Below are 27,993 nucleotides of genomic sequence, written 5' to 3'. Positions count from 1 at the left end.
TTTCTTCTTAGACTCTACTTTATTTGGTAAAACTCAGAAACTAACCACCAATTCACGTCCCCCCACCTCCTTCCCTCTGAAGAAGGCAGTTCCCCAGAGACAAAAAGGCTGTGGCTTGGAAATCATCCACCATCTGCAGGTCTTACCCTCAGGCAGCCCATGGCCTGGTGGTCAGCCCTCCAGACCCAAAGCTCTCAGAGGCAACAGAAGAAAGCAAAGGAAGCTCTCACCTCAAAGACAACGAACCCCTCCCGCCCCACCTTCCCCCTACCCACAACCCTCCCCGACCCCAAACCTAAATAAAAAGATAGTGAGGACAATGCATGAGTGTGGGAGACACACACACACACACAGAGCTTCCTTTCATCCAAAGAGCTGCAAAACTGCTCCCTGGAAGGACAATTGGCTGTACCAATCCAGGCTTGGTGGCCCAAGGTGATGGCTGGAATCATGTGAGACTGGTAAAAATCCAGGGAGAAAACATTTCACCTTCAGCCCTTGCCAGGTCTCCAGTGAACTGGTTTTCATTCTACGAAATCCCCATTTCCACTCAGGTAGGCTGTGGCTTCTGGGGCTTAGGGACAGGCTTCCCATGGCCGAGAGACAGTGGCAGGGAGGAGGAGAGCAGGAGGGCAAAGCCTTCAGAGAGGGTCTGGGAAGGGATCCCTGCCCTTGGCTAATGGATCCGAGTTAACTCCTCCACCACCTTGATCAGGTCATCTGCAGTGGCCTCTCGCTTCATCCCGCTGCCATCGTCATACTGCAACGAGGAAAGGGGAGGAGGGGAGGCCGTGAGGGCTGAGAGCGGGCTCTCCCTCCCTGGGGAAGGGGACGCCCACAACAGTATGTGCGCCACACTGCCATGGCAGGAGCAAAGACTAATCATCAGAAGCCTGTGCTTCTCCTTGGGGGTCCAGGTGAGCAGGGTCTGCTGGCAGCAAAGCTGCCCAGAGGCTGCCACCCAGTATATACATCCACCTCCACCCGGCTGTTTGCCAGAGGCACCACCTCCAGTAGGCAATACCCCAAACTCCAGCACCATGGTAACTCCTCTTCCCTGCAGGATCCTGGCCCTGCCCCCTTTCCTAAGGATGTTCCAGGGATCCCAGACATGCCCGAAGGTGCCCTCGTTGCTAAAGTTACAGTGCCTGGTGCCTGGTGAGGGAACCCACGAGCCTCAGCCTTATCTCCTTGCCCTTGGACACTACCTTTCCATGTGGGTAGAAGAAAACTTTAAAAAGGGCTCTTAGCACGCGGGAACCAAGGGAGGGGAGCCCTCCTGGCGTGCCTGGCCCTGCAATGGACTTGAGTCACTGGCCCCGGGGCTGCACCCTGCACAGTGGCACAGCTTACCTGTAGGTTTGCCACAACTTCCTGCATCTTGGGCCGGCTGATATCCAGGAAACTCTCAATCAAGTCGCCATCGATGAAGCCGGTGGCTGGTTCTGTTTTTCGTTCAGTATGAAAGGATCTCCAAGTGGACAGATGAGTTAAGGAATGTGCTGATCATTTGGAAATAATAAATACCCTCTCCGAACTCATCCCCACCTCTGTGCACAAGACCACAGTCTGAAGCAATCATCAGGAGGAGAACAGAAAACAACAAGTTCAACTAAATATCACAGCTGTTTGGACAGTTTTGCAATTTCAAAGACCTATAAATCATTACCTAATCCAATGATCCTCTCAACTGGAATAATCATCAAAATAACCTTTTAAAAATTACAGGGATTTCCCCTGCAGCCCAGTGGTTAGGAGTCTGGGCTTTCAATGCCGAGGGCATGGGTTTGTTTAATCCCTGGTCAGGGAACTAAGATCCTGCAAGCCACACAGCAAGACCAAAAACAATTAAAAAATTAAAATAGAATACAGATGACTCTTAGTTCAGAGCATGGACATGTACAGATTTTTTTTTTTTAACAAGTGCTCCATGTGAACTGGATGCTTGCCAGTTCACATGCTTGCTCTTTAAGTCTAGCCTTCACAGATTAATAAACTGAGGCTCAGTGAAACAAGAGATGTGCCTAAAGTCCTGTGGGTTAGCAGAACACCAACACGTCAGCCTACGTCCTCCCTCCTTGGCGAGAGCTGGTTTACCTGCCTTACAACAGACTCTCAGCAGAATCCCCTCCAGAGCCCAAGGGCTCCTCGTCCCTCTCCCACAATAAACAAACTTCCAGTAGTACTTGGACCCTCAGTGGCCAGGGGGCTGACCCTTGGGCTTCTGGAATTTACAGCTTCTTTGCTTTTCCCCTCCTTTTCCATTTAGCCTCTCTAGCGAGGGTCCTCAAACACCACTGCCCCTAACAACATCTCTGAAAGGATGTTCTAAGTTGTGATCTAAACTTAGGTCTGACATGCAACGCCAAAAGGGTCAGAAGCAGACACAGGGCATGAACCTCAACGTACATTTTCAAGATGAACCAATAAAACTGGGAGATAAGTGCATGGGGGTTCATTATACTCATACGATTCTCTCCACTATTGTGTGCTTGAAATTTTCCATGAGAAGTTTTTACATAGCCTGTTCCCCACTGGAACCTAGTCAAGACATTTTCTAGAGGGACAAATTTCCAGAGGCCGCTCAGGGTAATGTGCTCTCTGCCTGGGCCAGGCCATGTTTTTGAGCAAGGGGGCACCTCTGGGAAGGATATAAGGAGTGCTCAATCTTGCCCACACTTTTGATGACTTTATTGAGTCGATTCTGCATGTCCAACAAGAGGTTGTACCAGCTCTCTGACAATGAGGTCACCAGGCCTAAGGAAGCAAAGGGAACCGAAAGCTACAGGGCGCTCCAGAACCCACAGCGAGCACTGCCTGCCAAGGGGAGCCCAGGCAGGAGGACGGACGAGCTGGCCACCGACTCTCGAAACCCTGCTCTCCCCTGGCCCTGGGAAGGAGGCTGCACGCCTCACAGGGCCACCCTTACCAATCATGCCATTGACCGTGCCGAAGAGCACCGAGCCCTGCGTGGGCGTGGAAGTCTCGCCCAGGTTCTGCATAACCAGAGAGCCGTGGCAAAAGACGTTGACGAACTCGCCCAAGTGGAAGAGCCCAACCTCCTGGAGGTGTTGCCGCTCCTCATCCGTGGTGGCAGCGCTGCAAGGGGTGCGAGACACTCACAACCCAGGCCTCCTGTCCCCCCAGTTGGGGCCCCAAGGACCGCGTGCAGTGATGGACAGACTCCCTGGTGGGCCCACCCACTCCACAGAGGAGCTAGCCTGAAGAGGCTCATCCATCTCTGCAGCCTGATTCTCTCACAGATACCCTCTACCCCTGTGAAGAGGCGCATGCGAGCCTGTGAGGGCCCTGTGTCCTCACCTACCACAGGCTACTCCCACAGCTGGCCACTCACCTATCCTTCTGACACACAAACAAGTTAAAGGCATTTTCAGCCCCCAGGAAATTGTCATCATCCAAGATTTCCACAGCACTCATCCAGTTGGGGTTAAAGTCTCGAGCAATCTTAAAAAAGACAAAATACAAGAGGGGAAATACAATCAGCAGTTTGCATGCAAGCCAGTGTTGAGACTTGGCCAAGTGCCTGCCCTGCCTGTGTTTAACAACCGCCCCTCTATAGAGTCTCCCCTTTGCCTGGCCAACACGGTCCTGAAACAGGGCCTACTCAGAGTTCAAGTTGGGGGTCTCTAAAAAGACTGAACGGATGCACAACGTGTGCTCCAGGGATGACGTTTCCGCCCACACTGGGCTTCATCACCCCTCACCGCCAGCTTAAGCAAGCCAACCGCCCACACCCCGGCTACCTCTTCGAAGTTGCCCTCCATGGGCTTGTAGGCCAGCAGGAGCACCGAGCGCATCAGGTCGCCCACCAGGATGAAGTCGCCCTTGGTCTTCAGGTAGAGCGCCATGATGTTGTTGTAGTGGTTGCACTCCGTGCGCAGCTCCTTCTCGGTCGTCCACTCATAAAGCCGCACCTGGAGAGGGGGGCAGTGCATTTCTCTCAGCCCCAGGGGCCTTCCATCTGCTGCACCACTTACCCCAGTGCAGTGTGGGGTGTGAAATGGTTTGCTGTGGAACTCGCGTGAGCATTTGTAATTATTACACATTCATGAAAGATGAAAACAGAGTGAGCACATGAAACTTAATACTACAAAGTTTTCCTTTATATTAAAAAAAAAGAATAACTCAGGATAAAGAAAAATACTAAGTAAATAGTAAAGCAAGTAACACTATAGAAATGACAAGAGATGGTTTTGTAACTGAAGTCTGGTAACTGTCTAAGAAATATCTCTAGAAAGAGAAGATCCATTTCCAATTTCCTGATCAGAAAGAAACAAGATCACCTCCCAACAAACTGCCCTTTCTGAACCCTTCTCAAAACACATACATCCCTGGCACCTTTTGATGTTCATCCAATGAGCAAAGAAAATAGAATAGAAAAGTCCAACAGAAACTCACTCTAAAGAACTAGTCTCTGGCCACCCCTCTACCCAAAGGGGAAAAAAATGCCCCTTTTTTCTTCACTGCAGTGTTTCTTCCATTATAACCATATCTCCAAAAGAACGAAGATGCTTTATGATCAACAGACAGATGAACAGATACTTGGCACAGCCCAGTCCCAGCAGATCCTTCGGGGTCCAGGCGGCCCCACCCACACCTCTGCACATACAGGCACTCCTGGGAAGAATATATTAAGCCATGATTTCTCAAGATGTGTTCAAAGAACACTAGCTCCACAGGTGTGACTCCAAGGCTCACTCGTAATAATCACAATGGCTACCACAACTCCTGTTCTGGGTCAAGTGAGCCCAGAACACCACAGATTAGGATAAGCCCAGTTGGACTGGGCTTCCAGACTTCCAAGAGTGAGGTGAAGAAGCGGTAAATGCAAGTAAACATTTTGAGTCTCATGAGCCCTTCCAGCAAATTATGAAACCTAAGGGTGGTAAGAGATTGTGGGAACCCTAACTTAGTAGCAAGTCAGAGAGAAGTCTGAGTAACACTACTTGGGCTGGGGTTTGAATAAAGACAGTCTTGTGGGACCGAGCCCTTGAACCTGTGACATCTGACTCCAACTCTGGGTAGCTAAAGTCAGAATTCAAGTAAATTATAGGACCCCCCAGTTTGAAAACTGATTGTCATAGGGATAAAAACTCCTCACACATGGTGTCAGAAGTGTTGTGAGTAAAGATACAGTTTTCCCTTACTCTCCAAACCTGCCCTACTCACAATCTTCCTCCATCAGTACACAGCAACACCATCTCTGTTACTCAGGCCAAAACACTTGACCCTTTATTCCCTTCTCACGACTCATCTTTAAGCCCTCATTCAATTCAGTTCAGTCGCTCAGTCGTTTCTGACTCTTTGCGACCCCATGAACTGCAGCACCCAGGCCTCCCTGTCCATCACCATCTCCCGGAGTTCACTCAAACGCACGTCCATCAAGTTGATGATGCCATCCAGCCATCTCATCCTCTGTCGTCCCCTTCTCCTCCTGTCCCCAATCCCTCCCAGCATCAGAGTCTTTTCCAATGAATCAACTCTTCACATGAGGTGGCCAAAGTACTGGATCTTCAGCTTTAGCATCATTCCTTCCAAAGAAATCCCAGGGCTGATCTCCTTCAGAATGGACTGGTTGGATCTCCTTGTAGTCCAAGAGACTCTCAAGAGTCTTCTCCAACACCACAGTTCAAAAGCATCAATTCTTTGGCGCTCAGCTTTCTTCACCGTCCAACTCTCACATCCATACATGACCAGAGGAAAAACCATAGCCTTGACTAGACGGACCTTTGTTGGCAGAGTAATGTCTCTGCTTTTGAATATGCTGTCTAAGTTGGTCTTAACTTTCCTTCCAAGGAGTAAGCGTCTTTTAATTTCATGGCTGCAATCACCATCTGCAGTGATTTTGGAGCCCAAAAAGAGTCTGACACTGTTTCCACTGTTTCCCCATCTATTTCCCACGAAGTGATGCATTACAGCCCCTCAATACTAACATCTGCGGGATTTGACTCCCTTCAGCTCCTCTGTCAGCACACTGCTCCCAGCACCGTCCACTGCTCTCTGGATCATCACCAGAGCCTCTGAGCTGATCTCATTGCTTCTACCCATGGTCTTCTACCACCTTCTCCAAGATGCGCGGTGAGCTTTTCAAAATATAACTACAGGGACTTCGCTGGCGGTCCAGTGGTTAAGAATCCACTTTCCATATAGCAGAAACCAACACAATATTGTAAAGCAATTATCCTTCAATTAAAAATAAATAAATTTAAAAAGGAAAAGAATCCATCTTCCAATACAGAGGACATGAGTTCGATCCCTGGATGGGGAACTGAGATCCCACGTGCCGCAGGGCAACTAAACCCCACCACGCCACAACTAGAGAGCCCGCGCCTACAACAAAAATCCTGTGTGCCACAACTAAGACCGGACACAGCCTGATAAGTAAAGCAGCATATTTTATATATATCATAAATATATATATATGTATACATATATAAAACTACAGTCACGTCATGCATTTGCTCGAACCCTCTAGAGGTTCCCATCCCCTCGGAGTAAAACCCTTAGTCCTTACAAACCCAAAACACACAGCCTATCTGGTTCCGCACGTGCTAGCTCCTGGCTGCCTCTCCGACTTATCTCCCAGCACCCAGCACTGCCTTCCCACACTGGGTGCAGGCTGGCCATGGACTCCTGGCACTTGTCTTCTTCCAGATCAAGGTATGGCTGGCTCCCTCCTTTCCCTCAGAAATCTGCCCCAAAGCCACTGTGCGAACCTTCCTAACCATACGACAAAACAGCGCCACCTCCATGCTCACGCTGGCACTCTGTCAGCTTCTTGTCCTGTTTTTATTTTTCACGAGGTGCTTCTCATCATACATACACATATATATTCTATTTGCTCACAGGCCCCAGGAGGCTAGCTCTTTGTCCATTTCATCTACTGCCTCATCCCAACTACCAAAACAGTGCTTAGTATACTTCAAGTGCTCACTTAGTACTTCTTGAATGAATGTCAAGTTAAAGTATTTAAGGGGATGTCCCTGCTGGTCTAGTGGTTAAGGCTCTGTGCTTCCACTGCAAAGGTTGCAGGTTAGATACCTGGTCTAGGAATTAAGATCCCACATGCTGCAAAGCACAGCCAAAAAATAAATAAAGCTGCTTTTTCTTTGGAAAAAAAAAAAAGAAGTATTTAAGCAATGCTTCTCTACTCTTGATCTTCTCAGAATCTTTCATATGCTACAATGCACTGAGAAGCTTCTAAGCAGAAGATACAGGATACAGCAAGTCCCAAATTTGTTTGACCGTGTATAATTTTTTTTGTTTTTTGGCAAGGGAGGAGGTGGGGTCATGCCAGAAGAAAAGTGAAGAATTTCACAGGCCTAGTATTTAAGGGGTTTACTCAGGATGAATGCAGTTTGGCTCATTCTGTCCCACACAGATGAAATATTCTCATGCCATGACACATTCTAAGTGCAGGGACCACAGTTCTTACACTCTTCTCAATTCCCACAGAACGATACGTACAGGGCTTCACAGAACCAAATCTGGTGTCTGGTCCAACCCCAGCTCTCCATATTCCCAGCTCCATCGTCTCTACTCGCTACTCTGTTACCCTTAAAATTGTGACACACATGCAGTTCAGAAAATGCAAGGGAACCAGACTCTCTGGACAGAGGTGTGAGGCCTGAGGCCGAGACCAGAGGGAGAAAATGCATGGGAACCAGGATCTGTGGACGGAGGCCTGAGGCTGAGGCCAGAGGGAGGGCTCACCGTGCTGTTGATGCTGGCTAACAGCTTCCCGTTAAACTCTACCATGGAGTACACGGCCCCCTTCACCTCCTTTTCAGCAACAGTCTGTAGTTTTCCTGGGGGAGAAAAGATACCCTTCAGTCTCCTTCATGAGCCCACACTTTAATCAGAAGAATCCTGTGCTTCCCCCCCCAGCTCTAATTCCTGCCCCTCCAAACCCCTCATTTCAAAGCAGAGAATATAGAATCTGTATATACTGGGGTTAACCACCTCTAGAAGTGTGGGCCACCCCATCACACGCAGTGATTCCAGACAGCACTCTGGATCTGCCTCCCACCTGGGACTCTGGATCTCCCTTCAAGATGGAGACCAGACTCCACCTCAGCCATCTAACCTGAGATTTGGGGGCTGACAGCTAGTCTTCAGAGCCATCATGGGTAGGGGAGATAAGAAATGATACAGAAACGAACACCAAGTGCTGATGCTGGGAAGAGGGCCTAAAAGGCTGAGCAGCCAAGTGGAAAACACACCACAGAGTCCTACCAGAATTCCTAACTCTCATTCTGCTCGCCTCTCCCTTTCTCTTCCTTTCAAAGAGTGAAAAAGGAAGAAAAAAGGGCAGATTTTATTTGTGCCGTTGCTCACATACTCCAAAACTCATTCAGACCATCAACAGCTTAAGTGAGAAACATCTTGAATCTCGTGTCACTGCAATTAACCCAAGTTCTTCTGCATAACTGAGTCTAAAACCTAAAACTGTCTGTCTGCTTCCTTTCCCAGTTTTTAAATTTCTCAAAAGCCAGAGACTGTGTCCACTTACCATCTGAATACTGAAAGACCACAATACGACCCTGCTTGGGCTCTGCCTCTTCTGGGTACACCATGGCCGTGCCCACGATGAAGTACGTGTTGGGGTCTTTGCCCAACTTGCAGGAGACCAGGCTGAGGGCATACTCATTCTGCAGAAACTGGTGGGCATGAAGCACTAGAAGAAGAATAGTAGAGAGGTGACTGACTGACGACCCCCACGCATGGGTGCTTCTGCACTTCTGTGAGGTCCACAGCTCATCTTGGAGCACAGTACAGAAGGCATCTGTACTGTGTCTACTACTCCTGTCTCCTCGCCAGCCTATTCTGACATGAAGAGGCCCAGTACTCTGAACTCACAGCCAACTCTGAGGCCCCACCCTTTCTTCTCCTCCTAGGATAGTCTGCCAGTGTCTATCAAATTCTGGAATACAGCAGAGCCCAGAAGAGCCTAGCTTAGGGAGGATGTAGGTACAGCATGATAGAAAGAGCTCATTTGCACCTTCAAAGGTGTGCTGGTCAATGATAAGGAGGTTATGCACCTCCACCTCTTCTCCAAAGGAGGTCTCGTGAGGGGCTGTGCTGCTGGAGAACAGCTTGCTGGAGCTGACGCTGCTGGACAGGGCCTGGGAACAGAGAGAACACACATCACCCCTCTCAAAAGAACGGGTGCTGGGAGAGCAGTGTCAGCATCAGACAGGATCAGAGAACAGAGACAGAGTTTGAACGAGAAAAACTTGAGGCTGGCCGCCTGCACAGAGCCCAAGTGCAAAGGGTTTCAGAGAGGACACAGGGACTGAGGCTAAGGATCCAGACTCCATATGGAATTGACACAGCAGTCCAAAACACTGCCAGAATCTAAGGGCACTTAAGAGCACTAAAACAGTGATGCCAAGTCAATCAAGAAAGCTAACAAGAAACCCAGGCGACCTAATAACGTGACAGGCTTCCACCTCTCTCAATGGGAAGAGCAGGAAACCACTGCAAATAAAAATGAATACATAAAGACCTACTCTGGGTTAAGGGAAGAAGTCATACCATGGATGTCTACAAGCAAGAAAGGCAGAGAATACATGGAAGAAAACGACCAGTTAACATCTCCACTGGGTCTGTGATGTGCGGCTCTAGACGGTCCATTATCATTTCGCAGATGATAAAACTGAAGCTGCCCAAGGTGACACAGCGAGCAACAAACCCTGGAGCCAGTTCTGTCAGACTCCAAGTCCCACGCTCTTACCTATGGTATGACACTGCTACCCCTACCCGACACAAAGTACCCAAAATGATAATAAGAGGAAAGGAATTATTCATCAGGCAAGGGTACCAAGTAGCAAAATCACCGAAGCCACACTTATTTAAAGTTCTTCTCAAGTCTCTACCGAGGCGGCCAAATCCAGCTCGCTGCCTATTTGTTTAAGGTTTTACTGGAGCCCAGCTATGCCCACCTGTTGTCTACAGACGCCTTTGTAATGGCTGAGGCGAGTAGCTGTGACTGAGATCATGTGACCTGCAAAGTCTAAAGTATCTACTATCTGACCCTTTCTGAACAGTCTGCCGCTGCTCTCACACCACTGCCCTCACCTGGGTGCTGGCGCTGGGCCTCAGAGCAGTTGTGCCCCCACTCGTGTCCTGGACTTCAATGCGGCTGGAGAGGACCCCGAAGCACTGGGACACCTCCTGATAGCAGATCTTCCTACAGAACAAGCATCAAACAACAGGGTCCCTCAGGAAAAGGCTGAAGCACTGCACGCCAACCCCCAGGGCCCCGTCCCCTGCAGCTCCCCTACCCTGCCCCTCACCTGGGAGATTCATATAGGGGAACCGTCCGAATGTGCAACTTCTGGATCTCGTCGATGGTGCCAATCGTGAGAGTGCTGTTGTTGGCCAGTGCCAGGCTGGAAAGAAGGTTCTGGGTTTAGACTGAGTACACCCAAGGAAGAAGAAGGACTTCCTGGTGGCTCAAATGGTAAAGTGTCTGTCTACAATTCGGGAGACCCGGGTTCGATCCCTGGGTCAGGAAGATCCCCTGGAGAAGGAAATGGCAATCCATTCCAGTACTATTGCCTGGAAAATCCCATGGACAGAGAAGCCTGGTAGGCTACAGTCCATGGGGTCGCAAAGAGTCAGACACGACTGAGCGACTTCACTTAAGCTTACACTTAAGGAAGAAAAGGATTCTATGAGGCAACTCCATAAGAGGAAGAAAAACAAGGCAGAATTACACTAATTTACTACAGGGCAGTGATTATCAACTACAGCTCTCTTAAAAAACACCTGGAGACCAGTCCCATCCCTCAAGATTTATTTAATTGGTCTGGTTGGGTCTAGGCTGAGATTTTAACAGCTATCTGTTTAACACTAACATGTAGCATTCGGATATAGAACAGTGATTCTCGAACTATCAAACCACGCTGGCATCAAAACGACCTGTGGGGCTTGTGAAGCTAAGACCGCTGGGCCCGCCCCTGGAGTTTCTGATTTGGTGGGTCCATGGGCGAGGCCTGAGAATGTACATTTCTAACAGAGAGTTCCCACTTGGTGCCATGGCTGCAGTGAGGGAGCCACTTTGAGAATCCCTGCTCCAGGGGAACACATAATGAATGATCTCTGCCACAGGAACTCTGAAACTTGACCAATCACTTGAATTGCTTAAGAGGTTTTCTAAAAATACAGATTCACATCTGGGGCCCAACCCTAGATCTACCAAAGCAAACTCTAAGAAAGATTCAAAAACAATTCAGCACATTTAAAAGGCTTACGAGGTATTTCTACTGCAGGTCTGCAAATCTCTGTTCTACACATCTTATCTCAGCCAGTCACTGGCTTTGTCACTGGAAAAAGGCTGGAGGGGAAGGGTCATGACGCCTTCCGTCCTGGCTCTCACTGAAGAAAGAAAAAGAGGCTCACCTGTCAGGATAGCCATCTGAATTGAGGGGACACATGTAGTTCACTTCCTTGAGGTTGACATTGGAGAAGACCAATTTGTGGTTGCTGCTGTAGATGACAGTGGGGCGGTCAGAGCAAGCAAAGACGTTGGTGGTTGAAAGAGAACGGAAAGTTCTCAATACCGTGGGCTGGGTGCCCAGAGTCACCTTCTTACGGTCACTCAACAGGCCTACAGAAAGAACAGCATCCAGAGAAAAACAGAAACAAAACAGGACAGTTGGACTGTGAAGGTTCAAAAGCTGCACCCTGAAGCTAAGAACTCTGCCGACTCCAATACCCCAGATTCTCCAAAGCGCCGCTCACCTGACATGCTAGTCTCACCTGTCTCGATGTTGAGCCCAAAGTAGAAGAGTGCTCCGTCTCCCAAGGCACAAAGGAGGTAGTGACTGCTCTCAAAGGTGGTCATCAGGATGGAACGGGGAATGATCTCTGTGAGAAAGAGGTACATTGAGCGCTTGTTCCAAATCCTGATTCTGATCCTAACTCAGGCCTTGAAAAGAAACATCCCTCCCCCCGCCCTCAAAAAAAAGAAACACACCTCCACCCAGCATCTCTTTGTGCAGTAGCTCGAAAGAGGGCAGCTTCGCAATTCGGGCTGAGATGTCTGTCCAGAGGCCGATGGCACAAAGAGGGGACATTCCATTGCTGTCTCCTAGAGGGGTAATGTCCAAGCAGGCCACTTCGTGTTCCATCTCTGTGTGGCTGAACAGAGAAGAATATGGCACAGAAAGGACTCCAGGGATCAAAGAAGTCCCAGAGAAGAGGGGAGGGCAGAAAGAGCAGAGACAGAAACACACACCTGATCTGCCGGAGCTCCTGAGGATGGATCTGCAGGTAGTAGAGGGCCCTCCCCACGGCGACTACTACCTGGCTACTGTTGCAGGAGGCCACGCTGATGTTCTTGCCCTGAGGCTCCTTCCACTCACTGACAAGTGCTTTGGGCTCTTGAGAGACCAGCCTCACAGATGCTGAAGTGATCTAGAGAAAAAAGAGCAATGTCTCCAAGCCCCTGCAGGGATCTATCTACACAGAGGTGAGAAGGTGGTAAATGCTGCCCTCACGGAACCCTAAGAATAAGGTATGAAGTCCTCCTCTGCTATATAGATTTTTTCAAGTTCCACAATGACCGATTACATAAAGATGTCATTTTTAACTGAAGCCTTGAAGAAGACTGGCTTCAAGCAGCTTACAGCTCATATACTACAGCCTGAAAAAGAGAAGGCGTGTCCTGTTTCACTCTGATTAAGGCTTGGGTATCACAAATGGCACCCTATGGAAAGGTATCAATGGAGTAGGACCCTGCAACTACCAGTCTAGTTGTTTTTCTCAACCCCAAAATCAGATCTCTAAAATATCCAATTTCTGGGAATTCCCTGGTGGTCCAGTGGTTAGGAGTCTGCATTTTCACTACCGAGGCCGCAGGTTCAATCCCTGGTCAAGGAACGCAGATCCTGCAAGCTTGTAGCACGGCCAGAAGAATTTAAAATATGCAAGTTCTTTACTATGCATGAACCATTAAAATCACATAAAATTCTTTAGTAAATATCAGTATATCTTATTTATCAAAATTGAGTTTTTACTTAAAGAAAGACCCTTAGAATTATAAACACTATGCTGCTGCTGCTGCTAAGTCGCTTCAGTCGTGTCTGACTCTGTGCGACCCCAAAGGCGGCAGCCCACCAGGCCCCGCTGTCCCTGGGATTCTCCAGGCAAGAACACTGGAGTGGGTTGCCATTTCCTTCTCCAATGCATGAAAGTGAAAAGTGAAAGTGAAGTCGCTCAGTCGTGTCCGACTCTTATCGACCCCATGGACTGCAGTGCACCAGTCCTCTGTCCGTGGGATTTTCCAGGCAAGAGTACCGGAGTGGGGTGCCATTGCCTTCTCCGATAAACACTATGGGAGATGCAGAAAAATACCACAAGCTATTACTGATACTAATGAACTACAATGGGATTACATAATACTTCCTAGAGTTATTAGTCTTTCCATTTGGTAAAGAAGCCCATCATTAGTAATAACTGAGCTGGAATAAAATAGGAAATCAGCTTTTGAAGGGTCCGGTCCAATACAAATTACAAAACCAGTGCAGCAGCATAATTCTGAAAATTAAAAAAGAGGAAGGCCCTTGAATAATAAGATATGTGAGCTGGGGCCAGGATTCAGGTCCCAGTTAGAAAACACTGACAAAGCACTGAGTCAGTATCTGGGCACTTCCCACACTTGTTCAACCAAGTGACAGACCTTCCCTCTGGTTTTTAACTAAACCCACCACTGCCTGTTGGCTAAAAGGAAGACCAAGAGAATAAAACGATGGAGTTCAGTAATCCTTAGGCCCTCAAGTGCTACAGCCACGACAGGCAAATACTGACTCTGCTCAGTGTGGAGACGGCTCCCGGGTGAGGAGGGTGTGCAAAAAACCAAGAGCATCATGGTCACTCCAAACTTCAGCCTGCCAGGTCCTGAGAGGTGCAAAGAAATCAGGGTCTCGTGGCTCACAAGTACCAAAGGGCTATATGATCCCCATTACCACAGAAAAAGTTAAAATAAGTATCTGAACAGAGTTAGAACTCTAGTTATAAGTAGTACACTGGAAGTGCTATCAAAAGTCATATAGGGATGGTAGCATATGACTAATCTTTTTCTTCTTTGTGCTTTTCAGTATTTTCCAAATAAGTATATATTACTATTAAAATGAGTGGAAAATGTGTCTCAGATGACAGGATATAATTAGTGCTAAAACAATATCACCCTGCCCCCCCAAATACATATATATATATATATACACACACACACACACACACACACACACATACAATGATCCCATCCATAATAGAAAATGTAAATAAATACAACATACAGCCATTCCTCAGTACCTGCAGGGGACTGGTTCCAGAATCTCCAGTCAATACCAAATGCACAGATGTTCAGGTCCCTCATATAAAATGGAACAGTATTTGCTTATAACCTACTCACATCCTTAAGTGCACTTTAAATCATCTCTAGATTATCTGTAATACCTAATACAATGTAGTGTTAGTTGCTCAGTTGTGCCTGACTCTTTGTGACCCCATGGACTGCAGCCCACCAGGCTCCTCTGTCCATGAGATTTTCCAGGCAAGGATACTGGAGTGGGTTGCCATTTCCTTCTCCAGGGGATCTTCCCAACCCAGGGATCGAATCTGGGTCTCTTGCACTGCAGGCAGATTCTTTACTGACTGAGCTACAAGGGAAGCTACAATACAATATACAATGTAAATACTATGTAAATAACTGTGAATACAATGTAAATGATATGTAGACAGTGGCTGCTGCTGCTACTGCTAACTCACTTCAGTCCTGTCGGACTCTGTGCGACCCCATGGACTCTGTGCGACCCCATAGACGGCAGCCCACTAGGCTCTCCCGTCCCTGGGGTTCTCCAGGCAAGAACACTGGAGTGGGTTGCCATTTCCTTCTCCAATGCATGAAAGTGAAAAGTGAAAGTGAAGTCGCTCAGTCGTGTCTGACCCTCAGCGACCCTATGGACTGCAGCCTACAAGGCTCCTCCGTCCATAGGATTTTCCAGGCAAGAGTACTGGAGTGGGGTGCCATTCCTGGTGCAAAGCAAATTCAAGTTTTGCTTTTTGAACTTTCTGACTTTTTTCCCCCCAATTTTTTATTTTTTTGGCTGCACCGAGTGGCTTGCAGGATCTTAAGTCTGCTGACCAGGGATTGAAGTCCAAGTATCAAGTCCTAGCCACTGGACCTCCAGGGAATTCCCACCCCAAATACTTCTCATCGTGGTTGGTTGAGTCCATGTATGCAAAACCCACAGATACAAAGGGCCGACTGTACATACATTTGCAAAAAATAAAACTAAAAGGAGTAACTCCAAAGTTTAAAAAAAAGAGTTACATTGTTCTCAGTAATGGGTGATTGCTGATGCTGCCGCTGCTAAGTTACTTCAGTCGTGTCCGACTCTGTGCGACCCCACAGACAGCAGCCCACCAGGCTCCCCCGTCCTTGGGATTCTCCAGGTAATTTCAATTTTTTTCCAAGCCTTTTTACATTACGTTTAGAGCCATAAAAATTGACTTTTAAAATCCAGTGGTGCTCTGTAATGCACTCCAGGTCAAACTGATGCATAAATGGGGCCTGCCCTTTCCTCAGTTACTACCTGGATAAGTTGTTGATGAGCCACGTTGCCACAGAAAAAAGTCTGCTGATCGTCCACAAAACCCATCAGTTCGGTTTCTTCCACTTCCTCTCCATTTAACATGAGAACTCTGCAGCAGAAGGGAAGGCTGGGGTTAGCCGGACCAGCTGCCCCACCTTGCAACCTTTACATGGATGCTTGGAGCTGACTCGTCTTACCTTGTCTGGCCCACAAAAGAGAGCACCAAAGTGTCATCGGTCTCCCGGTTGGGATCAGACCTCAGTGGCCACAGGCCTGGAACACAAATCAAAGATTAAGAGGCACAGCATGGACCAACACTCAGCTGGCTCCACATGGTCTAAGGAAGGAGCAGCCTAACCCCACACAAAGAGCAAGAAACTCTGAGTCAGTCCTAAGATGAAATACCCACTCTGTTCCTCCCTGGCTTCAAGACACTGAAGAAGTTTGGTATTTTTTAAACTGTTTGAGCTTAGTATTTCAAAGCTTTTCATTTGGAGGCTAGGTTGGAAGGAGAAGTACAGGGGTGAGACTATAGTGATTTTGGATGGGATAATTCATTTCTATGACTCAAAGTCAAAATTTATTTTTTAAATATTTAATACAGAAGTCTCACTCCTATACCTCTCCTAGCTCCCAAATAAGTAAACAATAATAATTTATCCCTCCAATTCTTTTCAATAGATAAATGCTGTACTGCAATCCAATACAGTAGCCTCTCACCAACTGTCTACACATTTTTTTTTTCATCTAATATATGTCTGAGTCCTTATCAGAACCAAACAGTTTCTTGTTTTTGACCTCTGCACAGTATTTAATTTTATGGATGTACTAGTTTACTAGCAAGTTCCCACTGATGGACGCTTTTTCAGTATTCTGCCATAATATACAATACCACAATGAATAATCTTGTATTTATGTCATCTTATACATATGAAGGTCTATGGGTCAGATGCCCAGAACTGGGTTTGCAGGGTAAATCAGCTGTAATTTCAGTAGACACTGCCAATGAGCATGCCCTTTCCTCACAGCCTCACCAACACAGACATTGTCACACTTGGATTTTGGCATCTGGTAAAGAATAGTATCACTATTTTGTTTTGATTTGCACTTCTTATTGTAAGTTAGGCTTGTTATCTGTCCATTCATGTACTCTGTCAATTTGGGGGCAGGAAATTTGGTGGTCTTTCTAGAAATTTTTTTATCAATTAGACAGATTAGGCCTTTGTGTATAAGATGAACTACAAATGTTTTCATCTAATTTACCATTTCTTCTAACTTAGCTTATAGTGTTTTGTTTCTGCCAAGCAGGGTATTTATGTTTATGTTGTTGAATTTATCAGTCTCCTTTTGGCTTCTGTACTTTTGACTCAGAGTTTGAAAGACTTTCCCCACTCTAAAATTAGAAAGGAAATCACCAACTTTTTCTTCTAGCTTTTGCATGGCTTCATTTTTTTACATTAAGTCTTTGATCTATTTAGAGTCTAGCACTGGGCACACATTGTGCTGTATGGACCCAAACTTATCTTTTCTCAAATGACTAGTTATCCCAATACTGTTTATTCAAAAGAATTACCCTTACCTTACTGAGCTGAGATACCAGCACTATCCTACACTAAAGCCCCATGTACAAGTTTGTCTATTTCTGGACATTTGAGTTTGCTCATGGGACTCCTGCCTATTTGTGCACCAAAACTACACTTTTAATTTCTAAGGTTTAACAGTACCTTTTAATATCTGGTAGGACTAGACCCACCTCATTGTTCTTTTTTAAGTTTTTCCTACCTTTCCTTGCATCTTCTGCTTCACATTTGGACTTTGACTTGTCCAGGTCAAAGAAAAAAAACCTACTGATATTTTTTATTGAAATATATTTTAATATAAATATCAGAGAGAAAAAGCTTTATAATATTAATTTATAAGACCTTACCATGTCTTTTTTATTTGATCAATCTATCCTTTCAATCCTTTAAGAGTATTTCAAAGTTTTCCTTAAATAAGTTTTGCACAATTCTTGTTAAACTTATTTCGTGGTATTTTATCTTTCTATTGCCATTGTAAACTGCCTCTTTCCCTCTACTACACCTTCTAACTGACTGTTTTTACATGAAAGCTATTGATTTCAGTACCTTAATTTATATCCTACCTTAATGAGTTCTGTCTATAGGTATTCAATTCTCTTGAGTTTTGTAGTTTTATGATCTCTTCCTAATTCATAAATCTTTTTTTAATCTGTTCTCATCTTCTTACTTTTTTATATTCTAAATTACTTTTTTTAAGTTGTGTTGTATATACTACTTTGAATTAGTTTTTGCCTTATGAGCCAATCTGATCATCTACTTCGTATAATAGGTGATTCCAACCTATTTACATTTACTGACAGTAGATATCTGATGTATCAGTTACTCATACAGATGTTTGACATTGAGTTCTATCATATTATTTTAAGTTATGTCTACTGTTTGTATATTAAAAAAGTCTTTTGCTATGTAGTTTGTGTTTGATCTTTTTGATCATTAGAGTTCTCCTGGAATTTAGGAAGATTTGTACTTCTGTTCTAGAAGTTACCTTTGATATGTACCTCATTCTATGACATTCTCAGTCTCCTCTTTCTTTAGAGATTCTATCAGTTCCCTTATATAAACAACATTAAATTTTCCACTAAATTGCCCATTCCTCTACTCCATTATCCAATTTTGGTCAATATCTTCTTTTTTTAAGTTTACTTTGGAACCTTTAAATACATTTAATCTTCCACTGCTTATTTGGCATTAAAAGTTTTTTTTCTCTTCATTTGATTTGCATTCCTCTAGCTCCCAAGTGTCTTCATGACATGTAATGACGCCAAAGTCACTCAAATAAGATCTGCATCCTATGTCCACCGAAAGGCTACCTTTGATGCCTGGCAAGTCAATGCTGGCATGCTCGTGGATTCCAATTCCGTTCCGGATGATTCGCAAGGAACCTTCCTTGAATGCCCCAGAGCAAGTGACCAGCTGCAAGTAGAGAAAAGGTTTCTAAATAACCCCCTCCAGAGATACAACTAGACTGATGCTCAGAAAGTAAACAAGGTATATTTAAGTCCAAGCACCCTCTGCTGGGGAGCTAGGTTTGAGGATGCAGAATTAGCAGAGGGTAACCTCCAAAGTGTCTCACATTTATCAAGCAGATAGGGTGCCCTAGTCCAAGAAGCAAAAGGGCCCTACCACTGCTTCCAGCAAACTTGTTTCCTTCCTGGGATCCTAGTTTACTAGAAAGTGCACAGGATCTGGGGGCAGACACACTTGCCCTTTAGCAGTTACGTGACGTTGGACAAGTTGTTTAATCCTTCAAGGCCTTAAATTTCCTCACTTCTGAAATAGCCAAAAATCCCTATCTAAAGGGTGCTGGGGTGATCAGAGATAATGTATGTAGAGTGCCTGGCAGACCAAGATAGGCACCCAATAAATGGCAGTAATCCTTACATTTTTGGAATTAGTGAGTGAGGCTCTCAAAACTTATCTGCAGTGCACATTCCCCATTCAAGCTAAGCAGACCCAGGACACAGTTTGAGTGGCCATACCAACTATCCCTTTCCAGGATGATCCCTTACCTGTCCCTGCCCCTGCCTCTCCAGGTCCACAACGCACATGTCCACAATGGGTCCTAAATTGGTAAAGGTTTCCATGGCCACTACGTAGGAGCCTTGTTCATTGCTGTCAACATTGAGCTAAAAAAGAAAGAACAATTTTAGTCTTAGAACGCTCCAGATGCACCCTAGAGAGATAGTTTTCATCCAAAAGAAACTTAACCCAACTAGGTCTGCCTTTCCTGTGCTCTAGTGGATGCTTCCAGAAAGGAAATGCTGACTAAGGGGCATGGGTATCCTACAGGTGACCCACTAACCAGTCAAGGATTTCTAATCTGGCATCCCATGGATGGATTTCAGAGGAATAGCTTGGAAATTAATGTAAAATGTTTGCATGCATTTTTCTGCAGAGAAGGCTCAAATTCTCATATTCTAGAGGGGGTAAAGAATATTAGACTATGATCTATTTGAAGGCATAAGCTGGGTCTTGTTCACCATTGTATCCACAAAACCTAACACACCGCTGAATGAACATTTAGGACAAAAAGCTAATCAAGGTAGGATGCTACATCAATCAAGCAAAATGGTGTATAATAGGGATACGGGTGAACTGAATAAACTGAGTGGCACCAAACACAGGGGAAAAACTTGATGAAAAAGCAGTGAAGACTGAAAAATAGAAGCCAGAAAGAAGAAAATGTCTTCTCACCTTCACAAGCTGGGAATCACCAAGGCGAGAACCAACAAACACAACACCATTGTCAAGGTACGTCAAGCACTCAGCAATAGAGGTCTAAAAGAAAATCAGCAGCATGAAAGACATCAGAAAGTACTTCACAAGGGATCCAGACACCATCCTATCCATCTCTCAGACCCGTGCCTAGAAAAACAACAACTGCAGCCATGGTCCCCAAAAGAAGTCTCCATTTCAAATCCCCAGGTAACACTCAACAAACGTTTCTAAAGCCCTGAAGTTTGTGACTCTTCCTTTATTGCATCCCTATAGTCAGAAAAATCTGTAAATTTGTCTTGCAGGTGCGTGATCTAAATGACCATTTTAATCCCAACAGCTCCAAATAGCTAGAGACCTCTAAAATTCACTGAGTTGTTCTTAACAGTACTATTTTGGAATGTCCTCCTATAATTGAGTATCAGCCCTAGATTAACCTTTAATTGTATAGTGTATCTTTCTGTTTCTCTTTTTAATACTTGAGGTAGCATTCCACTGTTTGTGAGATTCTCTAAAATCTACTCATTCCAAAACTAACTCCCACAGCAGGACTGAGCATTTGTTGTTCGGTGTCAACTCATGTCATTCCCAGCTGCAGTTTGGGACCACATGTCTGGGGTCACCAGGCACCTAGCAGAATGTAAGAGTAGGGACAAGGCCCACCTCCCCAAGGAGTTCCACACGGAGATCCTTGAGGGTGACAGTGCCATCCATCTGTTCCTCCTTCTCCAAAAGCAGCATGAAGAGCCGTCCTTCCATGTCTCCCAGCAGATAGCGAGAACCATTGGGGTCCACTCGATTGTGACACACAATTGTGCTTTGCTGCCAAGAGGAAAGACACAGTCATTAGACATAAAGCATCTTCCACACCAGACAGTAAACCCTAGCAGACCATTCCCTTTACCAGATCCAGTCACTTCATGAGCAAGAAATCCACTCAACTCACATAGGTGACCAAAAATGCGGACGTTTGATTTTTGAGGACAATGTTCCAAGGAGCTCAATATACTTTAACTGTTTACTCACATATTATTCTACTGGAAAACAAATATATAGAAGAGGAAACAGCTGTAAGTATTCCCTGGACTATGCTACCACAGATTTTGTTATTTAGCCTCAAAAGATAAAAAACACGTAAGGTTTCATTTTTGTGACTCAATATTTTAAGGTGAATTTTTTTATGACTAATGTTTTAAGTCTATATGTATTTTTCACTTTATTATTTTACATGCTTTGTGCTCTGAAGACATTAACATTCAACAAAATTACCCAAATTTCTCCTTTCTTCAGATTGCACCAGTGAATAGAAAGGATAATCTGAACTTTATTCTCTCTCCCTTAAGTTAGCAAGCAAGCTCGCTGTTAGCAAAACCAAGCCAATCTCTCTTTGTATTCCCAGTGACCGACACAGTCTTATAAACACAGTGAATAAGGTGACAGTTATGAATCCCCTTCTGACCAATGGGGGATTAGGAGGGAGAGACAACGGAAGGAAAAAAAGGAAAGGAATGCTGCTCACCTTAATGATGGGAGGGGCAATCGCCAGGTATTTGTCACCGTTGTGATACGTAATCGACTCCTGTCCAATGATGATGGCGCCTCCGAAGGGCTCCGGGACTGCAGGAGAGAGGGCAGCATTAGAATGCTGAGCACCCGGAACCTGCCAAACCCTGAGGCAACTTAGGCACTGAGCCAGTTATCTCTGAGGCAAACTGGAAGATAATCATTATTTTAGACATCAAAGTCCAGGGAACACGATAACCTTTTTCTGAGATTCCTGTCTTAGAAATTGTAAGCTGCCCACTCTGTACTCCTGATAAATATTTTTACTGCCACTCTTTTGAAGTTCACATGGTCTGAAGGGTGGGGAGTCTTCCCAGTGTTCTTCCATATGCATTCTGCCCCTTTCTCTTCTAAATGTCTGATCCAAAAGTTTTTACTTTCTCCCCTTGTGCCTTAGCTTAACTTCCCCCATTATCAGAGTTACTATACAGAAGAACCAATTTGCACTTAAGAGTTTTAAAATTTCTCTACTGGGTAAAACACACAATAATGTTGAGGAAGGATATAGGATAAACAGCAAAGAGACCTGGACTTCAGCCCAGGCTTTGCCAGTGAAATACAGGCACAGGCAAGTCCCTCGGCCCTGTTTCCTCATCTGGGAAATAAAGGAACCAGATAAGATAAGCATTATTGCCTCTTTTGGTTTTTAAAAATGTTTGCCGACAATAAAATGAGACTATTTTCCCTGTGCCACTCAGCAAATCAATCTCATTGTTTTAGTTAAACCCACCACTGCAAAGAAAGGAAAACTATACTTTGGGGGGGGTGGGGAAGAGTGAAAAACAAGACAAACTTGAAGACGGAAATGCAAAGAGCAAAGAGAAGCACATTAAAGAGAGGAGACATAAGGGAGGGGTGAACAATGCGTGTGCTCAACAGCACTGGAGCACGGACATAAAGGGGCAGAGAAGGTGGGGAAGGAACAACAGATAACTCGGGTAGGGCCTATTTCCTACGTCCCCCAACAAACCTGCAATCACCATGGACGCTTCAGCTTCTACGTTTTCCTGTTTCCAAGGGCCCTTATTGAACTCCTTCTCTCGGAGAGACACCTCATAGGTTTTTACGTGCCGCCCCTGAGGGTCCTAGGTGGGGAAAGGTAGAATCGTTAGTCCCTAGGAAGGGTGACCCCTGGGCTAGATAAGGGTCCTGAAGGGGGCAGCACTGAACACTCCTGTCACACCAGCCTCCCCATCCTTATCCATGAGCATGCTGACAGCCACCAGCTGGGCTTGGGATAGTCTGGGGAGACTGTGACTGAGGCCAACTGTTTCTAACAACAAAATCAACAAAGAGACTTAAAAAGTAGAAAAATGAACATGTCACATTGTATTAACCACTACAGAAATATAAGTGTATATATGTACATTTGTGTGTGTGTATTCCTCTATTCCTTACCTTCAAGGAACTTACAAAATAGCTAAAGAGGAAAAACAAACACATTGAGAAGTGAAATACATTTAACAAATTTTAAAACTTTGACATAATCTCAGACGCATCCTGATGGGGCGACAGCAGAAAACAGAGCAAGCAGCCCCTCTAACGCTGGTCACAGCTTCCAACCCTGTGTCATCAACACCATCTTCCCCTCCTTTTTCTGAGCCGTGACTCACTTCAGACCTGGAACCATCAAAGTCACCTTTAAGAAGCTAAAGGAGCCGGCCTGGGGCCAGTAGAGAGCGGCCGCATCAAAGGCCAGGGCAGGCTCTGAGAAGTTATGGGAGGAATCCGACAGTGTGTTTCAAGGCAGGGACCACATCTCAATCACAGTTATAGCTCCTGACGCACTGTGCATGACTACCTTTCACATGATATTTTCCTTTCTCTTTTATCTTTTTAATTTTGGCCATGCCGCAGGGCTTGAAGGATCTCAGTTCCCAGACCAGGGACTGAACCCAGGCCACGACTGTCAAAGTGCTAAATCCTAACCACCGGACCACCAGGGAACTCCCTCACGTGGTAGTTTTCAAACTAACTTTTGAGCACAAAACAGGAGAAAAAAATAATTTATAGCTGATGAGGATTTTCCCACCAATGATGAGGAGTGAGACGCAACGTCACCGTATGTTCCAGATGGGGTTTGGATTCGGGCCTCCATTTCCCACATATGGAAATGAAGCACATTCATAACTGGCAGCTCTGAGCCTGCCCAGAGTCAGTCCTGAATAACCAACATCAATGTCTTAATGACCAGATATTTACAAAACTGAAGGGAGAGAAATCCTAAGTTTTTATTTCAGTTCTGATATTTAATGTATTATAAACAAGATTAAACAAAATCTCCAAAACTGGTTTCAACCTATTCAAATGAACTTTATACCAACCAGAATCAAAGCTGTAACACTCAGGTGACACTAAGAAATATACAAAAACACATCAGTATTTCCAATACTTAACACAGCTATCAAAGTGTTTACATGCCCACACACAGTACTTAAGACTTGGACTAAGCTTCCTTCCAGCATTTATTCAGGCACATGCTACTGAAATAACCTCATGCTGTATGGCCCTTTGTTAAAAGGCTGAGATTTTACCAAGATACAGGCATGTTAGTCTGGTGCTCTGCCACCCTGCCCCCACCCCCACCCCCTCAAGAGATCTGGCCCAGAGAACAGCTGCCCAGGATCAGCTCTACAAAAGTTTTAGGCACAGACTAAAATAGAAGTCAAGAGCCAGCAGTCACCAGAAAGTTGCGTGCTGATCAAAATGTACTTCTTCTTGGAAGACACACAAAGCATCCCCAACACATTTCTCACTGCGTGTAAAGGCAATTTCCAGATCATTGCTCTACAGCTAAATTTTAATAATCCCCTAGCATGCCAGTAAGTGACAAAGTATAAACTGGGTCGCCCTACAAAATCTCCAAGGCGCACACCCAGAGTGTAATCTCAGGATTAAAGCCTGCTACAAGCTCCTGACTGTTTCCTGCCTCCACAGTAAGTACTGCTGTTCTCAAGGTGCAACCAAAACCTCACACATACTAACTGCATCATTCAAAACATTTCAGGACACATACATTAAACACTTCTGCCCATTCTACCATGAAATCCAGACATTCTGATGAGCAAAAATGCACTCCCCACTGAGCCAAGCCACATCGCTTCTCCCTCTTCTCCTGCCCCAGTACCTGGTAGACAAAGCAGATGGTAGGCGCTTGGCAACCATATAAGAACTTGACGTCGATAACATGCAACTCCTCCAGGCGGATGTTAAAGGCCTTGAGCTCTTTATTGTCCCGGTCTAGTGGAATAACCTTGAATAGGCCATCATAGAGTCGCAGGCCAATCATTCGGCATTCGGGGTCAATGATGCCAATAATGCCCGTCTCTGAGGGGCGGCCAATTCGGTCCTGAGAAATAAAACTGGGGTTAGGGAAGAACCTCAACACCTAGGGTGACAGAGAACACTGGGTACCACCTTCCCAGGATGACTTTAGTAGGAGTGGTAGTAAAACGAGTGCCATCTTTTTGACATGCCAAGCAGCCCAAATGTCAGTGTGGGCTTTTCTGCAATACACTGAATCTCAACGAAGTATTATTACCTACCTTATCCCTTGGATTCTGAGTAAACTACAGAAGTCCTTAGTGCTTTCTCCTTGTTTCTCTAACCACACAGAGAGAGCTGCCCCAGCACTTCAATTTCCTTCACCGAATCATGACAACCCCACCTGGAAAACTCTCATCAGCCTGCAGCAGTCACCTCACCTGCACATTGCCATGAGCTCGAGTTATGATGTCAATGCTCTCGCCACTCTGCTTATACTCCAAGATGCAGGCATTGTACTTAGCTGTCAGGATAAACAGTAGGTCCTTGCTCTCCCCCTGGAAACCAACATCATACTATCAAAATAGATTTCTTTTGAAAACAGGAATACCTATCTAGGCTTTCACCATTCCCTAAGCATATGAAATTCTTCAAGAATTTTCTTTTCTCCCTGAAAAAAATCCATGGTGAACATGTATGTTAATAAACGACATGAGTTACACACACCCTAAGGGTGTGTACAAAAGGTCAGAACTGAAGCTGGTAAACATTTAGTCCTCTTTCAAGATTCTGTATCTCTGCTCTACAAACAATGTATTCATCTAGTTCCGTGTCAGCTAATCTCAGTTATTCCATTCAAATTCTGAAAGATGAATGTAACACCTCCTCTAATCCCTCCCAAGTACTTGGAAAAAAGAAAAAAACTGAACAAGGGAAGCTCAAATGCATCTACCAAGTCTTTCTTACTTACTAATACAGACCCCAACAAAGTGAGTTTTTTGTTCAAAGGGTTATAATTTAAATTTTGAACCTACTGCTTTCTTATCAGATTCAATAAACGCATAATGAAGCAACGTGGTGGCTATTTTGATGAAAGCAGTTGAATTATAATAATGATAATAATTCGACAGTAAGTGGCAACAGTGAATGCTCATTATGTGCTAGGTGCTGTTCATCTTCACAATAACCCAGAAGACTGAATACTGTTATCCCCATTTTTCAGATGCAGAAATAAGGCTCTGAAAGGTTAGGTGACACCCAATGTTAGATTTAATAAGGAATAAAGTGTACTGCCCTAACTCCAGAGCCTACTCTCTGAATCACTATGATGGCCCACAGGATGGTGACCCACATTTCAAACTGCTTTCATATTCTCTTCTAGAGAATTCAACTTGATAAAATAAATTTTTTCCCCAGTGAATTTCTCCTTCTATCTCTTGGAAACGTATTAAATAAGAATATAAACTGAAATCTGCCATTCAAAAAGAGAAAAGTTTCTCTCCTAGGCCTTATTGCACCCATCCTAAATGAGCAATGACATAAAACAACACAAACTCAACTACAACCAATGGTTCTCCCCTTGTTGCTGGGCTCAACCAACCCAGAGCACTTACCTTGGGCCTGAAAAGCTCCATGACAGCAATCTTCCCATACATGCCCACCTCTTTGACGGGCCGAAGCCCCTCAGCAGTGACCACATAGATCTCTAATCTCGTATTTTTGGCAATCAACAGGTTCAAGTCTTCCGCTGAAGTAAAATGTCCTGCAAGAACAGATCCTCTAATTTTTGAAGCCAAAGCACTAAGTAATCCTATCACTTCTACCTAAAACCTCCTGAATTCTCATTTACTTCACATATTTCTCTGGCTCCCTCCATTCTCTCCCTTCTCAACAAATCCTCAAAGAGTCTTACTCCGTACGTTCAAGAAAGCTACTTTCCTCATCAGACTAAGAAAACTAGCCTGGGCCTAAGAGCAGCATGTCCTTCAACTGACAATGACGGTGAAAACCCTTCAGATGGCTCTGTGCCCTCGAATTTCACTTTTCCCATTGCAATGGCCGACTCATCCTCTAATTAAGAAGAGATGCTGGAGAAAGTGTTCCTTTCTAGTCAGTTCCTTAGTTGGATTTTTGCAAAACCTTTACCAAACAGACCAGATCAAACAAAGAGAATGAATTCTCAGAGCTTCACCTTAAAATATTGCTTTGTTTGTCCTGCCTGCCCTCCCAGCAATCTACCAAAACCCCATCCACACTCCTTCACCGCCTCCAACTCTCCAAACAATAGTTTTCTTTTGGAATCATGTCTAGAATTTACATAAAAATACAAGTTTGAGAGCTTCCTATTCTGTTGAAAATTTGGTTCAAGATGATTATTCTGGTTCAAGATGATTATGTCCAGAACATCTGTGTCCTTAACAATTCTTGCACAAACAAACAAGGCAAGCCCAGCACTGGGCTGGGCCATTCTAAACCCTCTTCCCCAGCAGCTCCTTCTTGTAAACAACAGCCCCAGGCAAAGCGGACTCCTCTCTTTCGCCTTGAGTGCGGACATTCTTCACATCCCTCCACCTCCTGCACCTCCCAGGCTCTCCCACTTGAAAATTCGTGCCCCCAAATCGCCATCACCACCGCCCTTTCGCGAGGCCAATCTCGCGGCTCAAGCAACACCGCACAATCAACTCATACCCCACTCTCCGTCCCACTGGGCCCGTCCCTGTCCTCGAGGCCAAGTGACCGCCGAGAACGAAAGCGGACCCTCAAAAGCAGCGTTGACTCCCCTAAAGGCGCTTACTCCCCTAAAAGGCGTGTGTTTAGACAGCTTCTTTGAAGTCGGGGGCTGTGGGAGGTCCTTCCGCAGCCAGCGCCTCTCATTCCCCGGGCCCGGTCCTGGACGCGGGCTTGGTGGCCACCCAGGGGCCGCGGGCTTCCCTAGGCCTCGGTTGCCCCCAGCTCCCTCCCTCACAGGGGTCTCCTGCCCTGGCAGCCTCACCGGTCACGCAGCCGTTCACGGCGGTGGGCTTCTGTGCCGTTACCACGTAGTTGTACGACATGTCGAGGCCTGGGGCAGCCCAGTGGGACTCAAGCGCAACGATAGAGGGATGGACACGAGCTAAAAGACTGGGATCCCCCACCCGCGCGGCGAACTCCGCTGCCGCCGTCTCCGCCCCACAGACACGTTGCAGGCCAGAGCGACCGGGACGCAGGGCATCACGGGACGGCCTCACCTGGCCTCTTGGAGGACTCAA

At 45.6% G+C, this 27,993-nt stretch overlaps 1 protein-coding gene across 1 annotated transcript; it reads right to left on the bottom strand.

The window, feature by feature from the left end:
* On the bottom strand, positions 1-27,969 carry DDB1 (damage-specific DNA binding protein 1, 127kDa). Its single transcript, XM_010833142.1, has 27 exons — positions 27,738-27,969; positions 26,359-26,507; positions 25,186-25,302; positions 24,609-24,830; positions 22,452-22,566; positions 21,438-21,535; positions 20,582-20,740; positions 19,898-19,981; positions 19,213-19,329; positions 18,514-18,616; positions 15,821-15,896; positions 15,624-15,732; positions 12,266-12,444; positions 12,005-12,168; positions 11,788-11,895; positions 11,428-11,635; positions 10,320-10,415; positions 10,102-10,213; positions 9,023-9,146; positions 8,534-8,698; positions 7,735-7,829; positions 3,765-3,935; positions 3,356-3,465; positions 2,930-3,099; positions 2,655-2,757; positions 1,354-1,477; positions 1-760 (listed from the first exon to the last, which is right to left on the bottom strand). Exons 1-27 carry the CDS (start codon positions 27,796-27,798, stop codon positions 677-679), a joined length of 3,423 nt encoding a protein of 1,140 aa, XP_010831444.1. The 5' UTR covers positions 27,799-27,969; the 3' UTR covers positions 1-676.
* Positions 27,970-27,993: the final 24 nt, after the last annotated feature.

Source organism: Bison bison, unplaced genomic scaffold, assembly GCF_000754665.1.
Source record: "Bison bison bison isolate TAMUID 2011002044 unplaced genomic scaffold, Bison_UMD1.0 scf7180017863002, whole genome shotgun sequence".
NCBI classification, from domain to species: Eukaryota; Metazoa; Chordata; class Mammalia; order Artiodactyla; family Bovidae; genus Bison; species Bison bison.
The sequence above is the reverse complement of the archived record's forward strand: the minus strand, read 5'-3'. Positions and strand labels throughout refer to the sequence as shown.

Bases quoted from the DNA above. Each gene is read 5' to 3' on its own strand.
- DDB1 (XM_010833142.1), bottom strand. From the start codon at position 27,798: ATGTCGTACAACTACGTGGTAACGGCACAGAAGCCCACCGCCGTGAAC. The intron at 20,741-21,437 runs GTGAGCAGCATT...TCCTCTTGGCAG, and splicing joins TTGCCCCTCCCATCATTAAG to CAAAGCACAATTGTGTGTCA. The intron at 12,445-15,623 runs GTAGTAACTGAG...TTTTTTCTCTAG, and splicing joins CTCATCAACAACTTATCCAG to ATCACTTCAGCATCTGTGAG.